This window comes from Perissodus microlepis, chromosome 17, assembly GCF_051167445.1.
Source record: "Perissodus microlepis isolate ML-2025 ecotype Zambia chromosome 17, ASM5116744v1, whole genome shotgun sequence".
NCBI lineage: Eukaryota > Metazoa > Chordata > Actinopteri > Cichliformes > Cichlidae > Perissodus > Perissodus microlepis.
This window is the reverse complement of record NC_140477.1, coordinates 27,319,599-27,346,785: the sequence shown is the minus strand read 5'-3', so window position 1 is coordinate 27,346,785 and position 27,187 is coordinate 27,319,599. Positions and strand designations below refer to the sequence as shown.

Below are 27,187 nucleotides of genomic sequence, written 5' to 3'. Positions count from 1 at the left end.
TCATCTTTGAAGCTGTTTCACAATTCTCCTTTCAAGTGAACTCCTCTGCCGCTCCCAGCTCTATTCCTGTCCGCTTGTCAACCAATCAATCAGAAGCTTTCATCATCTGGATCTATGGCTTGGGTGAAAACCCCTCTCTCCCCTCTGTCATACCAGAATTGTGACCCAGATAAACAGGTTTGCCAGATCATAAATTCTGCTAAGGAGGAGTGGGTTGTTCCTTTGTTATGTGGCAGAAGGAAAGCAAATATCTTTTGCTAATACAGTGTCAAGGTTTGTAGTTGTCTTTGAATAGAAATAATTGTTGGAAGCAGATACCTGCGTCTCGTAGGCCTGGACACAGTAAGAGAGTCTCACAAGGTTCGCAGAGTGCAGGTTACTTTCTCAGCAGAAGGGGGCAGTGTAGAGCTGTGAATAAACCAGAGCATGCGGTCATGGATTTTCTCAGTTTTTGTCACTTGTAACACATCTCAAAAACATCACTTCTTGAGCAGAGGACATTAAAGAATAAGGAGGGGGTGGTGGTTAGGTAAATACGACTTTAGTGTGTATAATGTGTAGAATATGATTGTACATTTTGTTAATGTTGTAGATTTTCATGTGTGACCAGCAGAAATGAACATGAAAATAAGGATGCAGGCAACATGTGCTCCATGTCCTTACTGTCAGCTACATCCTGAATGTTAACAGAGCCAGTTTGTACGTAAGAGAACACACTGTATGTTCATCATATCACCAGCCATGATCATCTTCATCGCATATGGCTGTACTGAACCCTGTGACCTTGAGATTAAAATAGGTGCTCTAAACACACAGTGTCCTGGCTGTATGTTTAGGAAACCCCTTAGCAGCCATTAAGAAGAGCAAATATGGAGAAGAGGACCCAAAGTGCACATTCTTCACTATTTCCCATAGGAACGAGACATGTGCTGTGCAGACGCACCTCAGTGTGGCCTGGACCTCCTAGCAGCTTTTTTGTTTTTTCTTTCTTAGCTGATCCCTCACATAACAGGAAAACAAATTTCTGTCTGCCTACATTTCTGAAATGTACAATGTACAACTGTCTTTTAGAAGGATAGCATTTTAATAAATGATCTTTTCCACCAAGCTCATAAACTGAAGCTTGCTCTATTTACTCATTTACTTCTTTAGTATGAGAATTTTTTTATATGATATGGAGGAAAAAATTGGCTTTTAATGTCTTGTTGTGATAGAGAATAAATCCAGCAGCAGCAGAATATAGAGGGGTGAGAAGAGGAGGAGAGGATTTATACCAAACGTATTAAATGAGTGGGTGAGAACAAACAGACATGAGTGAGGGAGTGCAACGGCAATGACACAATGCTGCAAGCGTGGGAAATCTCCTGGTGTGGGTCCCTAGTGAGAAGAGACGACTGTGCTATCTAGTGACTTAGTTCCTTGGGGTTCACATCCTCTGTATTCTCAGATCCCTCAGGCCTGGAAAAAAAAGGCTTCACTTACATCACGTCTGTGACATATTTTGTTAAATTTTACTTTTTGGTGTATATTACTTATAATTTTATGTAGTTCACTAAAAATGAGCATTTTTTGTAAAGTATTGATGCAGCTGTTATTCTACCCAAAAGTACCGTAATGTTAAAAAAATCTTACAATGGATTAGGCTTTTGGTGATATGATAAGGTGCAGAGGTTTGCTGAAAGCTTTCTAGGGCAAAGATCTATCTTCAAACTTGATCATTAAAAGATTTAGGTAAATCAGTGAAACCTCACTTTGCATTTTCAGTCATCACTCTGTGGTGAAAATCACTGCATCAGAAAAACTTCTATAATCCAAACATGCTCAGGATACAAGCACACACTTATTTCAGATGGACTAAAGTGAAGCTGAAAACTGAAGGTTCAAAATAATATTTTTAATTTTTATAATGACTTGTAACTTGTATGCGGCATGTTGGCTTGTGTTATGCAAAAAATCTATACATCCATGTAGGGAAAACAAAAGAGATGGTGGTAGACTTTAAGAGGAGAGCTCACACACCTCATTCCCTCTTTATTACAGGAGAAGCTGGGCTGGTGACAATAGTCAAATACCTGGGTCTGCAAATGTCCACTAACCTCACAAGGGCCATAAATACAGCCAGTATCATAAAGAAGGCTCACCAATGGCTGCTTTTCATAACTTAAGCAGGCTGGCCTTGGGGCAACTTGACTTCATTTTATCATTGTGTGGTGGAGCGTCATGTCATGTATCCTCTATAATTATCTAGTATGGCCTCCAAAATGTTTAATGGCAGCTTCTTTTCTTTAGAGTACATTTATATTAACAGAGGCAGAATCACGGCATTGTATATCACGAAGGACCCCTGCCACCCAGTCCATGGGTGGAAGGCTTGTACTTCATCAAGATAATCCCATATTAATTACTAATTCCGTTGACTTGCCAAAACGTAGATTTTTCTTCATATATATATAACACTGAATGGCTAACTGAAGGCCAGACAGTCATGATCCTCAAGGACCCCCAGAAGGGACCAGTCCCATCCAACTACCAGCCAATAACCTGCCTCAGTAACACATGGAAGCTCCTGTCAGGCATCATAGTGGCTAAGATGAACAGGCACAAGGGTCAATATATGAGTGGGGCACAGAATGGGATTGGCAAGAATACCAAAGGATCCTGGAATGCCTAGACCTTTACAAGATCAACAGGACCCTAAGAGCCTTCCTCAAGAACTCAGTGGGGATGTGGCATACAACACTAGAGGCCAACTTCAGGCCCGTAGCACAAGTCACCATCAAATGCGGGATCTACCAAGGAGATGCTCTGTCCCCACTGATGTTCTGCATAGGCCTGAAACCTCTCAGAGAGAACATTGACAAGACTGGTTACGGATACCGACTACGGAGCAGTTGTCAACCACCTCCTGTACGTGGATGACACCAGGCTGTATGCCAAGAGTGAACGAGACATCGATTCACTGATCCACACCACCAGGATATACAGCAATGACATCGGAATGTCGTTCGGGCTGGAGAAGTTTAGTCGGATGATAACAAAGAGAGGGAAGGTAGTCAGAACTGAGGGGATCGAACTACCAGAAGGCAACATTGCAGACATAGAAGACAGCTACAAATACCTGAGGATCCCACAGGCAAATGGGAACAATGAAGAGGCTGCTAGGAAAGCTGCAACCACCAAGTACCTGCAGAGGGTCAGGCAAGTCCTGAGAAATCAGCCGAACGGTAAGAGCAAGATCCGGGCTATCAACACCTACGCCTTGCCCGTGATCAGGTCCCCTGCTGGGATAATAAGCTGGCCAAAGGAAGAGATAGAAGCCACTGACATAAGGATAAGGAAGCTCCTGACCATGCATGGAGGGTTTCACCCCAAGTCCAGCACCCTGAGGCTGTACGCTAAGTGGAAGGAAGGAGGCCAGGGACTGGTGTGTCGGTACCAGAGTCCAGGATGAAACAGAGAACATCCATGAATACATCAGGAAGATGGCCCCAACCAACCGCATGCTCAATGAATACCTCAGGCCGCAGAAACCCAAGGAGGAGGAACCATCATGGAACTGTATATGAATAAATAAGTTTTGTTTTGTTTGTTTGTTTGTTTTTCAAAACATGCATGCAGCATGTCTTAAATATTTGATTTAAAGTATCTTTTATTGCACAGTTTAAATAACAAAAATGCAGTGACTCAGATTACACAATATTTTTGTCTCTTATCATGTTGGTGGAATCATGAAATCTTGCTTTTTCGTGACTGAGAGGCATGAAAAACTTAGCAAATATGATTGATCATGGAGTAATGTGCAAAGTTTTTCAATATGTGTGATCTCACTGGCAAAGAAGTCATTACTCTGAAGCTGTAAAATGTATGTTAATCTAGACTGTAAACAGTGCTAGAATGCATTATTTCATAGAATGCATTTGAGTCATTCTATAATCTTTTAGTTCGACTATGTATTTGTGAAGCATATTGTGTGTTTTTTGTTATTCTTTTTGTTCCATTAATCATTTTATGACTATGTGAGACCAGTGAGATCCCTAACCCAACCACATGACTAAACTATTTAATTATTTATAAAGCAGCTAATGAACTCTACTTACAGCAAATACAGTAATTGAATGCATGAAGGTTTTTTTTGAACAGTCTGACATAATGTAATATGACTGCAGAAAAACCAAAATATTGGACCAAAGTAATTAAGTAGTCTAAAATATACAATGCAGCTTTGGGAACTCAGCAAATAGAAATCCAGTTGCAAACGATTAAAGGGGAAAACAAAAGAATCTGCCTACGTTAAATTGTGAGCGTTCTGTCACACATTCTTGCTTAAAATGTCAACAGATGTAGCAATCCATTGTGTCAACATGAGGTAACTGGGGTTACTTTGGATACAACTGCAGCAGCGTTGCCACATCTAATCCAAGCACTTATGATTATTTCATGTGCGCTATTGTTTTTATATTTTTCACTAAATTAGGCCTCAGTTAGACCTTAAAACTTTCCAAGTTTGCAAGGCATGCTATGGAGGTTGGGGACTTAATTCAGATGAGATACACTGATCTCTTTTGCGCATGCGTGTGTGTGAGATTCTTATGGTCATCCCTTTGAACTCTTCAACACTACGAACTCTTGAATGCCAGATCTAATCTCATGTATCGTACCACAATGTCAGTGTTGACATATTTCTGTTGTAAATGCTTTAATAATTGAGACCAGATGTTTGGACAATAATAAAGCCTGCTTTCTGACACATCCATTGATGCATGTTTCAGATAAAGCAAAAAATGCTGATCTGTGCGTTAATACTGAACTATGAAGTGTTTGGTTATGCTTCTTTATTTAAAAAAACAAAACTTTTGCCCTATTTCATTAACTAAAATTAAAACAAAGTCAGAATTTCAGTGATGATGGGGTGTGTGAATTATATAAAGGTTGGTTAGGCAACACTTAATGTGGCAGAGTTCAAAATATTCATTTTATGAATTAATCTGTATTTGGCTGAGAAAATTGCAAAGTTATGCAATCTAGCAAAGGTCAATGGTCTGGAAAGTTATGAGAGCATGTAACACATAATATGGATCAGGAAAGGGGGACAGCAGCGATGAAGGAAGACGAACAGAATAGCTGTTAAACAGCAAAGCACCTCGTCGCCACATCATTCACATCAAGTTTAGATGTGGGCATCCTTCCATCCATGCCAAGGTGTACTTACAAAAGTCTGTTTGAATGCCGTATCTTGTTTGTTAAGATTTTGTCTTGATTTTTTTTATTTTTAATTTTTCAAGTGTTTATTGCATAAAAAAGTAACCATCTGGCTGATTATATCCAACATATGTCTCTAAATGAGTCACTCTTCATACTCTCTTGTTGAGTATTTGTCAGTTTTGGCAGACTGTAGCTTCCCAGTGCACACTAATTTAACCACTTCTGTGTAAAATATATTCAGTCTCATTAGCTCCTCAATCTGCCACTTTTTTAACTAAATGCAATGACAACATGGCCAAATAACTTAGACCCATTTCTAGCATTTATTTCTTCTCCATTTAGGTGAAAGTTCAAACACTCTGCTTTCAATTCAATATACTATTCACTGGAATTATTTCCATACTGGACAACTCACACGTCATACATCACATGTTCATACCAGCATGACTGGATTTAATGTAGCAACCCTTGCTCTTCAGGGACGGTCAATGGCAATTTCCTGTTAGCTTCCTGCAAGCACAACCTCCGCTAACCTTAACTATCCTTAAAATGAAGGTATGCTAAGGAAATAATATTGTCTTCTTTATTTTCTTATGGCTAATTAAAACAGTTTTGTGACTGCTATTCATAAAATTAACAGAAAGTAAAAACACTCCATGTTTTGAAGGAAATCTTTTTTTCTGTTTCGGCATGAGACTGCCCCTGTGCACAAAGCTGGGTCCGTAAAGATATTTGAAGTGGAAGCACTTCACTTGTCTCCACTTACCCAGGACTAAACAGACATCTGGGACTAACTTAAGCCCTGACTGTAAGCTAAGCCTTATCACCCAAGCCATGTTTCAAAATTGCATATAAAAACTAGTGAAGGTGGAATATTAATCAAACTTTCTTTATTTGTCAAGCAAATTTAATAACAATGGATGAGCAAAGTGCTTTAGAGAGTGATTTTTTTTTTCTTTATCATTTGATCACATTTAATATCCTTGGTCTGGAGATCAAATGGTGAACAGTCATGTTAATGTGTAACAATAATGAAAAACGGGGAATTTTGTTAAAACCAGCATAAAGACTAGACATCAGACATGTGACTGGAAAGTGTGTCTCTTGGCCATAGGAAAATCGGCCTCCTATTTCTGCTTGTGACCACATCAGTGTTCCCATCTACGAGTCCATTAGACAGCCACCAGTCCAAAGCTGCTCTTGAAGTGCTCCTTAGTACATTAACCCCGTCAGCAGTGTGAACATGACAAACACAATGTACGTGAGCTCCTTTGGAAACAGGCTTTCACACCACATGATTGAACTCTCCTCTGTGTTTCTAACAGTCACCTCAAACTGTTGCTATTTTCCATACACAGCATTAGTTTCACTGTCATGTTTGGCTTGGCTTGTTTTTATATCACCAATTTTAAGGCCATTTCATCTGATGCGTGCCCCTATCTTTGAAAACCAAACACACCTAGACTGCAGGACTGAATAAAATGATGTGATAATCAGCGTTGTTTTAAAGTTGTGGGTTATCTGATCTGATGTGGTAGAAGTTTAACTGCAAAAACAGAGGAAACACATTTGCATCTGGACCCAGCATTTCTAGAACATAACTGTCCAACCAATGTACTTTGTACAATGTTTTATGTAGCTGTAATTCTTTAGTGTAGCTGCCAGCAACAGCTGGAAACGTACATTTCTGGAAGAATATGCATTGCAGTAATAGAAGTACATGAGCTGCAAATCATCTTTTATTCTATTTTATTTTATATCTTTTTTTGGTGTGTTTAATTGTGTTAAATAAAAGAAGCCTAGCAACAGATCCACTGCTAGTATTTAGGTTTGACCTTCCAATGGAAAATCCATTTCTCCAAACAGAGAATGCAATTTATTTAACTAAGGCAGGAATGATAACGAATACATCATTATTTATCCACACATCTTTTTCCTCCCTGCGTTAATGCCAGTTCCTTAATAGTCAAATCCACAGTAATTTAAGAGAAAACAAGCTTTGCCGCTTTTCACTGCCCCCCTCCCCATGTTAAAGCCAGGTTCACCGGAAAAGCCTTTACAAATAAACAACTTAACAAAAACAATTAATGGTGCTGTGGGAAAAGCAATTTAATTTCCTCCCGCCGGCCTGTGGACAGAGCACTGAGAAATTGGACACCTCCTTATTCAACCAGCCTCATGCCTGCACTTCTGCACAGCCGTCTTACTAAGAAAGCAAGAACACATCAAAAGTGTTTCTGTTGTGACATTAATAAAGACAAAAATCATAGCGTGAGCATGTACAAAATTCCCTTTGAATGCGGTATGTGTATGTGTTTGATCCCACTGGCTCATGATCTCTTTGACTTGCCTCTCTTCTGTCAGCATGCAGCCATGGTTAACATAGATTAATACCAGTGTTATCTCAGGACATGGGATAGTTATGTCATTTCCTGTGGATTGGAAAGTTAACTGAAGCACCCAGTGCCTTTTGTTTTGGTTAGCTCTCTTACTTCTGTTTTTTCTAGACTTTAGTAAATACAGTTTTAATCTTTGATCCCAACAGAAATTATTTTATTTATGTAATTAAATATCAGTAAGATACATCGCAGTAAACTAGGAAAAAATGTGTACTCAGCTGCTTGTGAATGGTTGCTGGAGGTTGTTGGCTATGAAATAAAGCTCGATTCACACAGGCTCAGAGGCCACTCAGTGACTCTGTGGTAACAACTTGTCACCAAAGAAAAGTGTTAATTTTATGACCGATTGTTGTGTTTGCTGGCAGTTATGGGAATTTGATGACAAAAAAACAGCACTGAATTCCTCTTTGTGATTTCCTTGGTCACTTGCAGGTTGCAGCCACCAATAACAAGTAACAAGTCCACCTCTTCCATCCAAACTATGGGCAGCTGCAGCAGTCTGCTAATGACCAAAGCAAACACAGTGAGGGTTTTGGTGCAGCACCCTCTTTTCAATCGATTAGCAACAGCTACAATTTCTAGCAACTACTCGCCAAACAGCTGGAGAATACATGTTTTTCCTCAGAGACCAGAGTTATTAGTTGTGGACTTACACAGTATTCTTTTTGGGGGGTTTTAACAATTTTTTATTTTTATGTAAATAAACTTAGTTTTTTTTTTAACTGAGTTTTAGTTTCTAGTTTTTATTAGCTATAACAACAATGATCTGGCAAGGGAAAAAAAAGTGGCCAGGATGCTGATGTTCCATGCAAACATTATAAAATGATCCGATCCAAACTGCAATAAACACTAATAATATTCTAAGTGCACAGGTGTGTCCACATCTTGGGTCACGACAGTTTGTAGTAGGTTTAACAAAAGAAAGAATGTAGTGAGGAAAAATGATCAGCAGCATGGAGGTACAAACAAAAAACTTATGGCATCAAAGTTATTTCAGCAATTCTGAAAATCAAATTCTGAAATCAAACAAAAGCCTAGAACCATTTATCTGCTATATCTCTGTTTTTGCAAAGGGAGTTTTTAAGGAGTACAATACCTCCATAATGCTGATCAAACCATTTGGATATTTTTAGATGTTCACGATCTCGGAACCAATCTGGTTTCAACAATAAAACCCCGTTCTGCATTTATCACAAAACGCTTACTGACCTTCTGACATCACTGGAGGCCTGTTTTGCCTTCAATTCAAACATAGACAAATTCCCCTCCAGCGCATTATTACTTTGCAGTCTTTATCGCAGAACGTTCATTGTTGACCTTTAACTAGTGGGAAGTGAGTGAAATGTCAGGAACTGTCTGCAATCTCTTTAATCTGAGCCAAAGAGTCATAGCAGAGCCCTGAGATTAGCCCAGTACTGGCGCTTGCTTGTATTTCTAGAATAATGTTAGCCACTCTTCTTCCTGTTATGCTAAAAAAAAAAAAAAAAAAGCATCTGGTAACAATGAAGTATTGCTTTACTTTCTTCCTTGGAAGACAGCAATTATGGCAAACTCTAGGTTGAGACAAAAAAAGTGATACTTGTGTAAGAGTAACAACATGGTTGTGAAGAAAATAATGTGTTGTCATTTTGAAAAAGGAGTGTTAAGTGTCTGTTCATCTGAGTTCAAAGAGCTAATTGTCAGGGTTAGTACGTACTGCAAGTGTTGCTGTGTGCAAGAGCAACAAACATCTCAGATAACAAGATCCTATATAATGAGACCCAACAGCTCGAGCTCCAAGTACAGTAAGTGTATTCAGCCACCTCTGCCTGCATAACATCTGTGACTATGAAGGGCAGAGCAGCTTTTGTTCCCTATATATTTAATTAGGAGAAACTCTAACGTATCCACTTTCATCAACTCCTAAAGCTAATTTTCTACATTTAGTGTTGGGGAAGGTGAACTCATCTGAAAAACAAAACAAAAATAAGTCCAGTCCAGCTGCTAAAGCTACCTTTTCACACAATATGCATGCATTTATTGTGCCATTTGGAGACCATTACCTTTGAAAAAGACTACTTTATTGTGTTGACTGCATTTTCAGACAACCATTACATGTGTAAATTGAGTGTAGAGTCCCTGTCAGAGTGGCAAACAAAGCACCTGGATGCCAACTCGTGCCAGTTTATTTGGACAGCAGTCCAGCCATTGCCGTTGCCTTAAGTACACATCTACTCAAAGGCCCGTCCCTTCTTCAACTTTGGTTTCCAGGAAATGAAAGCAAATCTCCTATGCAGCTTTGTTTGCTTCTCTTGCCTGTCACAGCATTACTGAAGCACTATTGTTACAAATAAGTAGACAGAAAGAATACAGCATAGCCTAAAACCTTTAGGTGATAAGCCCCCACAACATACTTGAGCAGCCACCAACAACAAAAGCAATCTAGGTAATAATAGGTAATTGCATTTATATAGCACTTTTTGAGACCCTCAAAGCGCTTTAAAATTCCACTATTCATTCACTCTCACATTCACACACTGGTGGAGGCAAGCTACAGCAGACTGACAGAAGCGAGGCTGCCATATCGCGCCATCGGACCCTCTGGCCATCACGAGTAGGCGGTAGGTGAAATGTCTTTCCCAAGGACACAACGACCGAGACTGTCCGAGCCGGGGCTCGAACCGGCAACTTTCCGATTACAAGACGAACTGCCAGCTCTTGAGCCACGATTAACATCATGATGATTATCATGTTAATCAACTTATTTTTGTGGGTGGTGCTTTTAAACATGCCACCTACCTAAACACTTACAGAAGGCAAGACCCACCCACCCTGTGGAAATGGCACTCCCCGATAGCAGTTGCCTCATCAGCAAAACAGTGAGCGCTACCAAATATGAAAAACTGCTCATGACTGTCTTCACACAGAGTAGATCCCAATCTGGTAAATTATCTGCAGGATGAGCAGGAACAATCTTGGTCTACGCAGGCAAAACTCCATAATGACCCTAACACTAACACACAATATAAGACAAGTAGTATTTTTAACAGTATCCCATCACTGCCCAGAGGCTGCTGGGTAATGTAGTTCACACTAACACAGGCTTTCCTACACAGTAATTTAATTTTTTTCCTCACCATAACCTCTTAAAATTCAGAGCAAATATGCAGCTTAAAGTGCTCAAAAACTAAACAAAAAACTGAGAAAATGACAACAAACAGCTCTGTACCAGGTTATGCTATGTTTTTGGTATTTTAATAAAAACACCTATACCAGGGGTCAGCAACCTTTCACATCCAAAGAGCCATTTGGACCCGGTTTCCACGCAAACAAAAACACTGGGAGCCACAAATACTTTTTGACATCTAAAATGAAGATAACACTGTATATATTGTTTTTTACCTTTATGCTTTGTGTGAACAACTAAAGTGTGTTGCTTATGAAATCCTTGAAGTGCTAATGAGAAAATTACATTTTATTTATGTAATTAACACATTTTGAACTCTTAAAGAAATATAACAAAAGGAAAGACACCAACTTGAACTAAGATGATCCATGTAGCAAACAAAAACTGTTGTGTGCCGCCACCCTTATATCGCCTTTGGGCTTTTGGAGCCTTGACCTGACTTTTAAAAAATAATTGGAAAAAAAGCACTATGCTGCTAAAAGATGAAAAATAGATATTTGTAAAATTCTGCCTAAATATGTATTTTACCTGGTTAATGTGTGTGGCGGGCGTGGGGCTGTACAAAGTCACTTTCATCTTTACGCAGGACTGTAAGCTGTCATCTGTGAGTCGTGAGCGGTGTTTGTTTTTAACATAGTTCACGGTGGAGAATAGCTGCTGACATAATGTTGATCCGAAGGTCCATAATTGGCCTACCTGGGGTTGAAAGTCTCGATAAATGCACGGCGTTTCGGCAGGTACACCGGCTTCCGCGAGTGTGACGCTTATTTTGAGCGATGAAAAAATAATAGAATATAATTGTATTTTTATATTTCAATATCACAATAATCTTCTAATTTAGAACTACAAGTTAAAAAAGAACTAACGTAAATAAAATACACTTCAGCTAAATTGTCACGGTCTGGCTGGCAGACCATGGGGATATGGGGGAATGAGGACCCAAAACGCATGGTTCTGCGATGCAAACAGTGCACTTTATTTACAGTGAAGGTAACAGATGCACAATAAATCCCCTTTGCTCCCTAGACTCCCATGTGTGCGTTCCCCTCCGATGTCCGTGCTCGTGCTCCCGGCAGTTGTGTTTCTGCACACCCTGTGCGTGCTGCCCTTCTGGTCCCTCGTTCCACCTGCAGGACAATACAGAAGCAGCCGTTAAACACTGAACCCGCGCGCACACACGATCCGCACTTCCTAGTACTACACACTGACTTGGAGTCTTAGCTTAATGATCCCGCGCCGGTGGGAGCTCCAACACTCTCCTAAGTAGCTCCCCCGACGAGCCCTGATCACCAACAGGTGTGTGGCAGGAACTTCAGGTGTGGCCAGTCCTCCTGCAGGGCCACACCCATCAGGCCTGCATGTGGCTGTTCTCCATCCTCCAGCCACACATGTACACACCCTGCCTATACATATGAGTGGAACACCGAACACAGCATAGTGCAGAAAAACACATCCCCAAATAACAACAACAACACTAATAATAATAATAATAATAATAATAATAATAATAATAATAATAATAATAATAATAATAATAATCCATCCTGCTCACGGACCCCCGAGTCCTCCAGAGCCGGGTCCATGACATAAATACTTCTAATTTATTTCCCCAAACCACGCAGAGCCACACTATAAGGACTAAAGAGCCGCATGCAGCTCCGGAGCCGCAGGTTGCCGACCCCTGACCTATACCAAGACAGACTGATATTTCAGTTTAACAAGTGCTGCATAATTTACCATCCTCCTTTGTCTGGCCTACAGCACTGGCTGTACAGAAGCCTACGCCTTCTGACTACATTGTTGTAGCAACATGATGATTTCTTTTTAAGGCTACAGAATGCAAATCATGGTCCAGAGGGCACCTCGGGCTCATTTGAGAAACCCCTACCTCTCTTTTTTCAGCAGTCTCAATGTTCTTAGGAAAATGGCTGTTTGTTTATTTGTTATTAGTGTTAAACTGTGTGAAACTAGAAATTTTCCAGGGCTGTTCTGGCTCATATATTTAGATTTTCATCTCATGGGGTTCATCACCATAGCAAATTTTGAGCTCTGTTTACTTTCAGTGTTCTTTACTGCAGATAAATCAAATACCAAAGTAAGAAAAGTAAACTGAAGCAATTCACTGAGTCACATGTATGTTAAAAACTAAGTATAAGTATTCAAGTCTTGATCGTTGTTGGGGGAAAGGTTTGTTGCAGTTAGCTTTGAGAGCTAACAGTGAACTGTCTTCCTCCTTTCCAAAGCAGGTCAATGCATATGTATTCAGTTACGTGTATGCTCAGTGGTACAGATTAACTTATAGCACATATGTCGCACGTATTACACTCATGTCACGTTTCAGAAACTGATTTAAATTCGGCTCTAAAGGGGCCCAAGGCAGTGACTTAAATGCACGCACAAAAGAGTAATGACACTAAGGTTAATAAAGTTGGTACAATAACCTGCTCATGATGAGATTTTAAAATCAGAAGCCTCATAATTGCTTTCTAATAACTTCTGCTGCCGATTAGAATCTTGATCAGCATCAAAACTTTGAGAGAATTTGGATTAGTCGGCTCTATCTTTGTAATGAATTGGTCGTATAACATGTCCGGCCTTTATAACACTGGCAAGCAGCATGTGAATGAAGAAATTCATCACTATTTTTCTCAATTAAATGTAGGTGGCTTACGTTGTCAGTGAAAAGCTTGTGACCACATCATGCTTTAGTCATTCAACAGAATGTTCTTCTTTGGACCTTAGGCAGTACATTCAATATAATGCTCAATAAGTGCTGTAACAGCTGAAAACTAATTTTCTAGACAGATGTATTTATTTGACAGCAATCAAGAGTACTCTCTGACATATACTCATGCAGTTTTTCCAATCATGCCAAAAAAAAAGAAAAAATAGATTTCAAGGTTAAAAATTTTTCAGTCTGCTGTGTTTACCATATACAGAGATGTTAAAAAGCAGTATTTACAAGAATGTATTTTGTCCCTGAAGTTACTAAAAGGAATGGTGCATTCACTCACTGATATTCTGAAATTAATCTTAAGCTTGCAATTGTTCAAACAGTAAAACGGATGTAGAGGCTGCAAAATCTTTTGGGATGAATCAGACTGAATCGATGAATGCGTCATGGTTGAAGGACATTTAAGGACGCTCAATGTGTGAATTAACACTTAACCCTGAAGTTGTCCATTGAGTCATTGTGTGACTCAATGGAATGTACAAGATTAGAGAAAACTGTCACCCTCTCCTAGTCCAATGCAGCCTTGTGAAAATAACATTTACAGCTAAATTGATTTTGAGGAAAACAATAATTATGACCAAGTTATACTTAGTGTATAAGAAAAAGACGGATGGCATACTTACCTTTAAGTAAACCCCACTAACCTTTCTAACCTTAACTTAAGTGCCTATTTTTCAAAACTGCATGTATTTCTGCAGTGAATCTGCAGAGAGTGAACACATGTGGCACTGTGAGCATTTATTCTTATATATTTATATATAATCAGAGGAATATTCAGCCAGAAAACTGGCTACTGCATTTGCATTATGTGCAAGTCAGATACAGGGTTTTTTAGTGGTCATAATTTCTTTCAGAGAAGCATTATCTCTGATCAAATTTCTGGTGAAATCTGGTTAAAGCTGAGTTCATACTTCTGCAGAAAGCAGCACAGCATCTGCCAAAGTACGGGTGTCTTCGAGCCAGGATGTAAATCTTGCTCTCAAGTGAGAGAGTTGATTGCTATGTACACGAGTCATGCATTTCAGCCACCATGTCTACTCTGATGCAGATAATTAATGAGGCGCAGCTTAACCCAGGCAGCAAATAGATGTACATTGCCCAGTAAATGCAACTGGGTAAACAATTTATTGCCGTTATGTATATATGCAATTTTTAGGAGACACGGTTGGTCGGTTGTAATTTAGACAGCACAGTCAGTTGTGTGACATAAAACAGCAATAAACAAAATGAGCAAATGATCTGTAATTAAAAATGTTAAGTCGCAGGGTAAGCTATAATATGGAGCAGTGGGGACAGAAGTACCATACTAGAAGTTAGAATTACAGACTTTGGAACTTGGAATATGTCAGTCAAAAGATGAAAATTGATGAAGGCTCTCTTTTAGCTTCTTCAATTTAGATTTTCTGGTGACAGCAAGTCAAGCCTACAAAAGTTCCAGATTGGGGTTTCAGATGTCCATGTAAATGGCTTTAAACTATCAATACTCAATAAATCGAAAAGTTCAATTTGGTTAAAAATAACAACAGTTTTGCAGATTTTTGTTTATAATCAGCCCGATAGCCCGAGGTGAATCAAAAAATACCTTTATAACTGACGTGTACATTTGCCTTTTTTCTTTCTTCTTTGCTCAGTACATTGGGCGGGGAAAAGCCAAATAAAGTGACTTTTAAAAAAAGTCTATGTATACACAGCTGACACAATTAACTGGAACAAAACAAGTTAAACATTAGCTCATACTTAGCATCAAACTTCAGTCGCAGTTAAGTTATACATTATAGTTTTATAGTTTTAAACAATAGCATAGTGTATTATTGTGGGGGTTTTACAACATAAAGCACCTTGAGCAGACTGTTATTGTGATTTGGCGTTATACAAAAAGAACTCAATTGAACTGTAAACACATTCACTCTTAGCCACACTCATGTGTCAGATTAAAAGAAATGTGTAAAATGGTAAAAAATAAAAATAAACATCCTGTAAATAGGATCAGAAAACAAATTGGTACTAACAAATATAACAGGAACTATAAATACAAAATCCAGAAGAACTGTTTTCAAATGCATCAGTGCAAATAAAATAAACACACTGACAAGATGGGAACCACACCGTGATTAGCACCTTCAGATCCCTGTTACATAAACTTTAAATCAGTGAAATCTAATGTTCCTTTCTGTATCTGGACCAGTTAATTGAAACCTCAAAGCAAAGAGCCATTCACATCTGAAAACCCACCCTTCCTCAGCCAGGCTACCCGTGCAGTACACATTCCAGTCTGATTGGCTTAGCTGTTGGCCCGCAGCCCAAAAGGCGTCTGTATAAAACTCCCTATGTGCTGAAAGGCAGAGTCAGAAAGGAAAAGGAACCCTGGAGTGACTGTGGGTTAACAGGAAAACTGAATTTGTTCTTTACTGCAATTGAAAGCACTGGAAAATGTGCAAAGGATTAGCCGCTTTACCCCAAACCTGCCTCGAAAGGTGAGTACTGAATCATTGCCTACATCTTAATAGTGTATTGCTGTGATGTGGTTTGGATCCCGCAAAGTTTGACTAAACTTTGTAACCTGTTTGTGGGAGTTCTGTGCCATTAAAGTTAACAGTATGCACTGGAAAGCACTTTAAAGCAAAAAGAAGTTCACTTTTATGAGTTTTTACTTTTCTGGTATTTTTTCTGCCTCCTATAAATTCTTTTTAAACAGGCTTTTTGACACAGAGAATAATGTACATGACTTGTTTTAAAGCTTTTATTGTTTTACAAATGAATAGTGTATTGCTTAAGCATTCAAACACTGAGGGAGGTCAGGCACGTTGCTTAATGAGAGAAAGAGAAAAAAAAGTGTGGTAAATGCTGAAATAAAAACAAGACCTGGATTTTAGGTTTTGTTCCTGACTTATTTTTTTTAACAGTTTTAGCAGCTTTATTTCTGAAGCTGTGTTACACTGATTGTTAAAGCAGATTTTTACTTGTGAGTGTAATGTCAGTGTCCTGTTCAAATATACTACTCTGGTTAGAGGATGACACTTATCACAGTGTCACAATTTGATAAGCATCTGGACCGGACTGTTAGATGTTAAAGCGTTGTTGTCCCGTTCTTCTTTCTGTCATTCAGGGCTAAGGAGATCAAGTCAAAATTAGGAGTCTTACTGCAGAAGCCGGAAAATGCCATCGACCTCATCATCCCCTACCCTGAGAAGACTGAAAAGAAACCGGAGAAGCTCCAGAAGTGAGTGTTTTTCCCTCGGAGGGCCGAATGTCTGTGATGTGGGTAGTGTTTTCCTGATTATCTGTTAACCAGATAACTGATGGTAAAGCGGGAGAACAGAGCCCCGAGCAGGTACAAGATGTGGAGATCAAGGGGCCAGTGAAACCTCCCCAGACATTGAGTGGGCTCAGACGTTGGGAGTGTGACGGTACAAAGCTTGAGATTTCAAATGCATTGCCTTGAACAGACTGCGGTAGTGGTAAAATATGTATGAGATGTTAAATTATGCCGTTTTTTTGTGTTTATTTGTCTTCTGTTACTGTACACCTAGACTTTTGGTGTTGTAAGGGAAACTTTTGCCTTTAGTGTTTGTTTTTAACATAATGGAAAATATTTTAAATAAATTGTAGCATAAAATGGAGACTAGAAAGACCTTGACTTGTGTCAGTAAAAGCATGATGATTTTTTTTTTTTTACCACCTAAAAACCAGCCACAGTGTAGCTTTGAGGAAGGTTTATGTGACTGTGGCAGAAGCTTTATTTGGGTTTATTTATTATAAATTTGTCTTGCAGCTCCTTTGACCTTTTTGTTTAGTTTGGCCCACAGCAGTCACAGCAGCTCTCCTGCCTGAGCTGTCAGAACTCCATTTTTTTTCTTATATCATCGAGAAAGTCGAATTTATGTTTCGTTATTCCATAAGCTTTGGTTTGAATTCTTACTATTTATTCTTAACCCTCATTTTATCTGAAGCACACTTTTTTCCTTTGTTTTTTTTTTTAAAAGACGCAGATTGGGTGTCACTCACTAGCTATTCCAACTATTTTTCCCCCATAAAAAAAAAGCAGGCTGCTTTGGAAATGCTCCCTAAAAAGGTGACTGGAAGGCAGCATTGTTTCACAATCTACTTCTTTGTCCAATTTCTTTAATAAAAGTGCACTTTGAATGAGTTTAAAGTTGGAGCTCAGTGGAAATGACGGGGAAAGATTCAGACATAGACGGTCTATTTTTCCTCTGCAGAAATGTGAAATCTTATAGTGCAAACTCAGTTCAAAAGCTTTCATCTGGCTTTTTTCAGACAAGGACAATACAGCAATGTGTTTGAATACTTATAGCCTGTTTTCTGAAGCTGTCTGGCAACAGTTCATCAGAGGTTTACTTGGTGTCTGTTGACAGTCATTTTTATTTTCCCCCAACTATTTTCAAAGGAAAACAAGACAAACACTAAAGAATTAAAGAAGCAATTTTTTTTTAGGTCTGAGCCTTAATTATTGTGATTATTAACACCTGTGTTGATCAACAACGATCTACATCTAACTGGCTGCTTTTTAAAAAAAGAGTCTGAGTGAGATTTCTCAAAGTCAAGGATTGTTTTGGGTTGGATCAGCACTCATGTACAAAGGTGTCTGTACAGTTATTCAGTGAGAAGGCTGAAATGTTTCCTGATTATTAATAAATACATACATTTTACCTTTACTGCCACTTAGCAGTCTCTGCATTGCGCAGGAAGCAGTTTTGTACCATAAGTTTACCTTAATAACTGTTTTTTTGCAGTTTAAATTGTAAGCTTCAAGCATTATCCAGGTATAAGCACTAAAAGCAAAAGTGTTTTCCAACAACATGGCAGCTAAAGACTGTAAAGAAAGCCTTCTTAGCTCCTGAGGTAAGTTTTACACTGTTATACCTCCTGACTGAAAAGAGGCGTTTTTGTGCACACAGGCCTGCTCCTGAAGAGGCTTCTCAATGGCGTGAGAGTCTGGACCGGGTCCTGAACAACAGCTGTAGGTCAACCCTCTCTATTTCTCACACTTACACTTTCTTAACCAGAAAGCTCAAGCTGAGCGTTTTGTTGCGTTTCTTGTAATAGGGGACTTTGTTGTTGCCTATTTTTTGTAAAAGGCTGAGTTTTATTTTTTTATGTGACATCTGTGGCTCGAGAAGTTAGAGTGGATTGGAAGGTCTCCTCCAGTCCACATGTTCAAGTAGTGCCCCTGACGTCTCCTTATAAATGTGTGTGTGGCAGATAGAAAGGGCTTAAAGGTGTTAAGTAAAGCACCGCATGAATAGGTGGATGTGGCTGTTACTAAAAAGTGTTTGGTCTCTAAAGTGTTTTTTCAAAAAAAAAAAAAAAAAAAGAAAGTTGTTGCTTCTTGATATTGGACCTCACAAGTCTTTCACTTTATGTAACAGCAAAGCCAGAAATGCACACCAACAATTCTGCTTTCTGAAATCCCAAAATTGAACATTTTCCAAGTAAAGATACCCTTTTACGTGCACCACACAGTGAATTTGCTTTGTTGTACTCCTCATAGAGAAGCCTGAAGAACATCATTATTTTCTTCTGTCCAAAGCTGTCATTTCCATTATGTAAAAGCTATCATTGTAGTTTAACTTTAATCAGTGTCAAAGGGTGAAAACATGCCTTCTTTGAGGTCTGGTGTCTGTCTGCAGGACAGTTTAAACAGAAACAGTACAGCTTGCAGGCTTTGGTTTCCATGACAGCAAACGTGTGTGCTTAAGACCTACATGTGGCCATGGTGTTTTAATTGGATAAGAGAGATGGTGACGATAAGGTTTTGATCTTTATCTCATCCAATATTATGTGCTCACTCTGCATGGGTTTACAGTACACTATGGGTAGCAGGAGCTTGGTGAAATATGTATGAAATATATATAAAAAACCTTTATATAACATCTTTAAATTTTTAAAAAGGGGATAAAATGCATTTATTTAATTATATATCTATCCAAGTCTTACTTTAAAAAAACACATAATACACATAATGAAATAATTTGCAGGGGACAGAGTTATATAAAGAGAGTTTTTGGCGTAGATGCTGAAAAATGTAAGAAGAAGGGAAAAGAATATTTACAGTCACCATGCGCAGCAAACACTCAATTTCTGGCTCGGCTGTTTACCTCGCAAAGTGAACAGAAAGCCTGAGAGCCAGCAAGACTGATGATTAACTCTAATGGTTAGTGGTATTTAGTACTACGTGTAAACTCTCCAGCTAATAAGTCACTTAGGTGGCCCCTGCGCATTAAAACAAACCCTAGATACAGATGTTGCTGATACGTGAACAGAGAACCATTTCCTCTACCGAGCTCAGTGGAGGGGCAATGGACCTTTCTAAGTGGCTCCTTCAGCACCGTCTGGGGCAGAGAGATGTACGTTCCTCCAGTGTTTGCATGCTTGAATAAATGTGTATACCAGCCCAGGAAGGTTATGGGTGTTTTGGTTACATCTCTGATTTATTGCACAGTTGCCGCTAACTGTCACACTGTGATTATTTATCTACATGATATTTTGCATTAACATTAGCATTAACATTAGTCTTTATGGCTTTTCCTTGTTAAGTCCCCTGGGATTGTAAATGAATTATTTTCTCTCATGCACAGAGATACACTCTGCCCCCCACAACCCCACCACCAACGCCCTCGCACAACAGTCAATATTATGAAGAAAATACATAATGCATAACTACCTGTCAAAATAAAAAAAAAGATTACACTTGACATAAAAAGGGTTTAATTGGTGGCATAGTAATTTGGTTTAAATTACAGTAATTTCATTTTTAGGGGTTTTGTTTTTAAACGTGTTGCTGAATGATTCACTTACTATCAGCAAGAAGGTTCACTGGAGCTTAATAAAACTAATTTCATGAGTATCGAGTCAAAGGCAGATACACAAACACTAAACACGAGGCTGTGTTCTTTGGTCGCTGCAGCTCTCATTTACAAACTTGTGCCTGTGCATGTGCGCTTTGCTTTTTGTATGCCCTTGTACTCGTTCCAAAAAAGACAAAAAAAGAAAAAGCAACAACTTGATTAGGACTCTGTGCTATTTTTAATCAAGCTAGCCATTTAGATTGAAGATAAAGGCCTGAGGCCGCAGCAGAAAGCTTATCATTTGCAGCATATGCCTGTATAGACAATGGGACCTTTTGCAGGCATTGTGTTGAGCTACAATGGCCTTTGGGGAAATGAGTGGCTGTTTTATCAAGCTTTAGTTTGGATAATTATTTTGTGATAACCAAGGTGCTTTTATATTTGTCCATAAATAATCAATTTGTTACTTTTTAACATTCCTGAAAGGTAGTTGTCTAAATGTTTATAAAGTTGTGGGGGCTTTTTTTAATTGTTTGTGGATTTTTTTTTTTAAAGCCCCACTCAATAACATACACCATCCATCCGCTTTTAATCAGTAACAACAGAAATGCATTGTAATCTAGGCACAGTTTACATTAATTCTGTCAGCTTCTTAATCATGTAAAGTTCTATTTAGACATGGAATGTGTAACATTGGCAGTTTCATTTGTCAAATAAAGGCTTTTGAAACTGAGGTGTCTGTTATGTAATGCTTTAATTATGGTTTTAGTCAGGAGGGGAAAAACAGACGTATGACAAATGGAAAACAGGTAGCAGTTAGAAAAGTATAGGCGGACTGATATTTTTCTAAAAAAAAAACAGCAACAGTGGTCAGTTATTGAGGGGTTGGTGGGGGGTGGTGGGGGGTTTAGGATTTAATTCATGAAAAATGCCTGACCTTTTCTAAAAGACGGCATGGTTGTCACCCTCTCCCTGGAGTGTGGTAACAGAAAGTAGAGGAGTAACCACAGGCATTATACAAAAGACTGACATAGCCTCTGTGACATCACCCACTGCATTGAGAAAAACAGCCTTGAAGCACTGACTTAGTTTTATGTCACTGCCAGCTTTTTGCAGGGGGTGCCAGAAGTGCCCATATTTGGACAAGGGGGAGGTGTGCAAAGTTAGCACAAGCTGCATCCACAGACTTTTAGCACAAGCTGCATCCACAGACTTATGTGTCACATAACAATAATTTGGGAAAAATCATACAAAAGACACCAACATCACAAACATGGTTGAAAGGTCCAGTCCAGTGACTTAGGTGAGGAAGTGATCAGCAGACAGCTAGTCAGCACACACCTGTCACTTGGCATTAATGCGCGAGCAGCAACAGGCTCTTAAGTATTAACAAGTCTTTTTTAGCCTTCATAAAATTTAGCCCAGCTCTGCAAAAGCAGTCTAGTGGGAAATTAGCCACAGAGACCAGAATCAGCTAAAAACGTGCTATTGTGAGCTTAAACATTTGGATCTCTGTCCTGCATTTGATTCCCCAAGTTTAGTGAAAATTAACAAAAAAACAGTCTTTCATACATAAACCATGGCTCTGGGACTCTTGCAATAGATCCTTTGGGCCTTGTGGGCTGAAGGTTGGGGCCTTTGTGGATCAGACTTATTTCAGTTAATATGCAGTGGGATTAGTCTTTGGAAAATCTAGAGGCTGGGTCAACACTCCTTTTGAACCATTTCTTGTGCTCATTGAGTTGTTCGGAAACAGTTTCTACTGTTTTACAAGGAGTGTTGTTCTGCAAGAGTAGAGTCTGTCATTACTGCCGACTGTGTCTGAGTTTGCACATGGATTATAGCACTTTTAAATAAAAGAGCATTAAAGAGCTGATAAGTAGATCCTGTCACTTTAGAGAGGATGTGCTCTTAGAGACAACCTAAGTGGCTACATTTTTTAGCACGAAACATTGTTGCTTGGGAATGGAGGAGTTTCTCCTCTGCAATCCAAATTATTAGCTTTTCCTAAGCCTTGGCTGCCATCCATAACAAACTGAATAAAAACAGAAGTCTTTATTTTTTCATTGGATGCAAACAGTTTTCTCACAAGTTATATTAATGGTGTACTGTCAGAACAACCCATGTCGAGTTTTTTTCTTTGTTTTTGTTATCAGTGTTCCTTATCAATGTCACCATTACTAGAATTACATTGTAGCTTTCTGTTCCTTTAATTTATTTATTTTTTGTTTGTTTGTTTTTTTTACGTACAGTGATCAAATAAAAAGAAATGATACATTATAGCACATGTAATTCCCTTTCTTTCTACATTGCTGTATGTAAGCTGTTCTCTAATTAGTCCCTTTTATGGACAAAAGCTGTTAATAAGCACAGTGGTTGATGATATAATACTGTGATTTGCAGAGATCCTTTTGTACTGTTCTGACATTTCACCTTAACAGCTGACTCCTCTGTATCGTTAGTAAATTGAAAGTCTCTTCATTAAGTGACAAATTTAGAACCCATTTCAAAATAAGATGCGTTTTTTATGGTGTTCCTTTCCAGTTTTAACTTTGTGGCCTTTGCGGAAATATGACATTACCCATATTCTTGAGCCATGTTAGAAGTGTAACGGATATACTCAAATCATGTTTAGTTTGACTTAGACTGTCACTGTAACTTAACTGAAGCTTACAATTGCCAACATATTTCCTCAGTGAAGTGCATACCAGGAGAGAGGTTTGATAACAACCTGTGAGTCTGTATCCTATAACATATCAGTTCATGACCTTCTCTCACACTCTGTCATGCCTCCCTCTATCAGATGGTCTGTCTGCCTTCCGTAGCTTCCTGCAGTCTGAGTTCAGTGATGAGAACATCGAGTTCTGGATGGCTTGTGAGGATTTCAAGAAGACCAAGAACCCAGCGAAGATGGCTGCCAAGGCAAAGAAGATCTACGAAGACTTTATCCAGTCTGAGGGACCCAGAGAGGTCAGGCACTCATGTCACTTCCCTATCCCTACTCTTTCATCAGCTCAGCCTCATAGAGATGATAGATAGTTAATCTTCAAATTAATCATACATTGCTTGTTTCACAAAGTGGAAACTGATGCTTGACCTCTTACTTTAACACTCTTCATACTCTAAGTATTTCATGTGTTCAGAGTATGTTCCAGGTCAAACTGACCCAGGACAAGATTTCCATAATGACTGTCTACACTGAATTCCAAAGCACAGATCTGTTTGGAATGTAAAAATAGTTTATCTGACATTATTAAATGGCTCATTAATCCTGTATCCTAAGTTGAGGGTGAATTTGTTTTTGATTTTACAATGCCAAAGTACCATTACTACAACCTTCAATTATTAATATAATTCATTACGTTAAATTATATCATTTTATATTAACATTCCTGCCTGTTAGTGCTAACATATAAAAATATTACTCATATTTTCACCCATATTTGATATCAACTTTTCTAGTTTTACTTGCTTCTGAGAGAATTTTGGTTTTTGTCTTATATCTTTCTAACAGGTCAATATTGACCACTTCACCAAGGATGTGACCCTGAGGAACTTGGTGGAGCTTTCCCCTTCAACCTTTGACCTGGCCCAGAAGAGGATCTATGCCCTCATGGAGAAAGACTCCTTTGGCCGTTTCCTCCGGTCTGAGCAGTACCAGGAGCTCCTGGTCAACTAAATGGAGGAGCTAGGGCAGGGGTGGGTAGGTGGGGAGATTTTAAACAGTAGCTAGATGGTTTGAAAAAAAGAAAACTAATGAAGAATTTCGATTAAATATTTATAATAAACTACTGTGTGTGTGTGTGTGCAAACTATAATCTGGAAGACTTTTGTTTTCCAAAATCCAAATTGTGAATGTCATAGATATTACATTTCAAAATTACATTTTGAATTCAGCTAAAGTGAAAAAAATGCCTTTTGAAATAGCCCCACCTTTCCACCCACCCACCCCCGCACACACACGCACGTTCCTAAATTTGGACTCGATGAGGTCATGCTCAGGAAACTTGATGGTTTCCTAGCATGACCTCAAATGTAAATCAAAATTTCCTTTGAAAAAAATACAAGGATGCACCAACACACACCAATATACACACTAAATCTATATCAAAACATGTAAAAGTAATCTCTATGGAAACCAGACAAATCTTTAACTAGGTCAGAAAGTTAGTTCTTCAGTTTGGGATTTGAAAATCATCCTTTTGAAAATATCCCTTATAAACATAACCTAACATATAGTTGCACTTACTGCTTGCATCACAGTGTTGGAACTTTGTCAGACAGATTTATCATTATGTGTAAGCTGGGCCCCATTGTTTACCATGCACTTTTGACACATGGTGGTAGCATGAAAAAGTAAAAGAGATGGAGGAAGAAGATGAGAAGTTTATTGTCTCTGACCTGCTCCATTTGGTCTGAAAAACTAAGGCATTCCAAATCTATAAAGCTGAGTCACTGGAGAAAAATGAGTATTCCTCTAGTGTAGTTGTAGGAAGAAGTTGCTGGAGGTTGCTAACAGTCATTATTAAATCGATTGCTAAGGCCTAGTCACTAAAATCTAACCACACGCATTGGTATTGCTTTCCGTTGCTAAATGACATTAGTTGCAAAGAGCTATAAATTGCTGCACCAATAACCTCCTTCCATATCTTTGGTCAATAGTATATTGCTGCGGTTCCAACATGAATACATGCATGGTGCCGACTTGGCCTCAAACACTCACCAATTACTCATTATGCAGTTGTGAAACTCTGAACAGTGTGACCCATACCGGAAACATAGACTGTTTGCCTTGAAAGCAAAAGTGATAAGACACAGCTTTTACTTTGAAATGGAGTAGTGCCTGTTTCAAGTTTCACTACCGCTCAGTGGTTACATAGTGAGTGTTTTCAAAAGAAAGAAAAACTGTAAACCAAGTCACAAGTTTAAGATAAGACGATGAAAAACATTTTGCAGTTTTGCTTTTATTAAAAAACCTCAAGATTCACCTTAAATGTACAACAATGTTAAATCATTTTAGAAGACATTAAAGTTTTATCCAGAAAGATGTGACTGTGATATGTGAAGTGTTTTGTGATTTCCCCCCCTTAAGACCTTATTGCATGGAAAGTAGAGCATATGACTTTTTAAAAGGTAAAACAAAGGGAAATTAAAGTGGAACGGCAGTAAAACAGTTGGCTGTTTTGAATCAGTTGATTGCCTGAATAATTTGTAGCATGGACCAAATACTTTGTCTTTTTAATAAAAGAATATCTCACATAGTGGAGTACTATCAATGCATGACTAATGTTTATCACATAACCTATTTTTATTTTGGTTCTGGTCTGTTATCTCACCCTCACATAGATATAAAAATTTGGATTTTCACTACACCCAACCTTTTGGTTGTAATGTATCCTGTGTGAGCCATCCTTGAGGACAGTGCTGGCTAGTTGGCTAAGTGGTGGAGCTCCTTGTCTACCACTTAAGTGCAAGTTGCTAAGATGGGAAAATCAAGTAGGAGGGAATCTCATAAATAGAAGTAAACGGAACAGTGGTTTCATACAAAGAAAGATCTTTTTCCCATGTCACAACACCAAAGCTGTACTGTATGTGTGCAAGCCAAGTCAATAAAAAGGTCCAGATCTGCTTTTAGTGTAAATTTACTTTTGAAAAACATGGGAAACTGATCTTGCAAGTTTTCAGCACTAGACAATCCCTCAAGTGGCTAATGAGAATGATCTTATGATAATGAATGGAGCACACAGTTAAATCCTAAAATCAAAGTGTAATGTTAGCAACATTTATAGCAGCATTACAAATTCAAAAATATATGCAATATCAGTTGATAAAGCCAACCTTATATGTACTTTCCTGTTTCAGACTACATTTTATACTTTCAATCACAAGTTATTTGTCACTCTTCTATCCTTAAGAGCACCAACTTACACAAGACTATGATATAATGAGATGTAATGTTGGATTTGGTGTCGGTGTGTAATGTTGAAGTGTCCTTGATATATGCATTTAGTTAAATGTAGCAATCGTTGAGTGTGATGATATTTACTCTTGATTTATGTATTAACCAACAGAAATATAATTATATAATCAGCATTTATAAGTCCTTATTGTTCCCAAAAATTCAAATATATCACAAAAGAAAAAAGAAAAACTAAAAATTGTGCCGATCGGGACATCGGGCGTGATATATTTTCTACCTTTTCAGCTTATCTGAATTTCTAAATGTGTTATTATGAAATGCATCGGACCACCAAATTGACAAAGATTCCTTTCAGGTGTAAAGAGGAATGACAAGGATTCATGTTGGCACAGATTAGCCAGTCTGGTGTCATAACCTGAAGAGTGAGAAGTCATCAATCAACATCATAGAAAAAAATTAAACAAAATTAAAATGTAAAAAAATCAATAAGGGCTTTAATGGTGCTGACAATGCATTATTGGATGTAGCTTGCATGTACGTTTTGGAGTCAATCACATAAAAATATATATGCACACAATTCCTGAAGATGTATTTATTTATATATGTAAATATCTAAACGTGTAAAGATTTTCTGAAAAAAGGAAACATCTGTCTTTAAATTGTCATTTTGGTTTTTCTTTTTTAAGTTATACATACGGAACCTGTTGTGGGCCTAAGCATTGTTTCAAATATCTGCTAGCTTGGTTGTAGTGCCTTCCTATCAAATAGTTGGAGCATAAATCCAAAAAGATATAGATATAGATATAAATAGATATCTATATAGCCTTAGTTCAGGGCCAATAATCAACCCCCACCGACCACCCAAAAAAAGTGTCTGCAATTATGTAACAGAAACAGTCAAAGACAAACAGCACTGAAAAACAAAAAAACTCTCAGAAAACATATTAGTTTATATATTTA

At 38.4% G+C, this 27,187-nt stretch overlaps 1 protein-coding gene across 1 annotated transcript; it reads left to right on the top strand.

The window, feature by feature from the left end:
- The first annotated feature begins 15,833 nt into the window (after positions 1-15,833).
- rgs5a (regulator of G protein signaling 5a) lies at positions 15,834-26,804 on the top strand. The gene is made up of 5 exons (XM_084910414.1): positions 15,834-15,975; positions 16,608-16,721; positions 18,418-18,479; positions 23,111-23,277; positions 23,822-26,804. Exons 1-5 carry the CDS (start codon positions 15,932-15,934, stop codon positions 23,984-23,986), a joined length of 552 nt encoding a protein of 183 aa, XP_084766540.1. The 5' UTR covers positions 15,834-15,931; the 3' UTR covers positions 23,987-26,804.
- The last annotated feature ends 383 nt before the right edge of the window (positions 26,805-27,187 follow it).

Bases quoted from the DNA above. Each gene is read 5' to 3' on its own strand.
- rgs5a (XM_084910414.1), top strand. From the start codon at position 15,932: ATGTGCAAAGGATTAGCCGCTTTACCCCAAACCTGCCTCGAAAG. The intron at 15,976-16,607 runs GTGAGTACTGAA...TCTGTCATTCAG, and splicing joins CCCCAAACCTGCCTCGAAAG to GGCTAAGGAGATCAAGTCAA. The intron at 16,722-18,417 runs GTGAGTGTTTTT...TTGTGCACACAG, and splicing joins AAACCGGAGAAGCTCCAGAA to GCCTGCTCCTGAAGAGGCTT.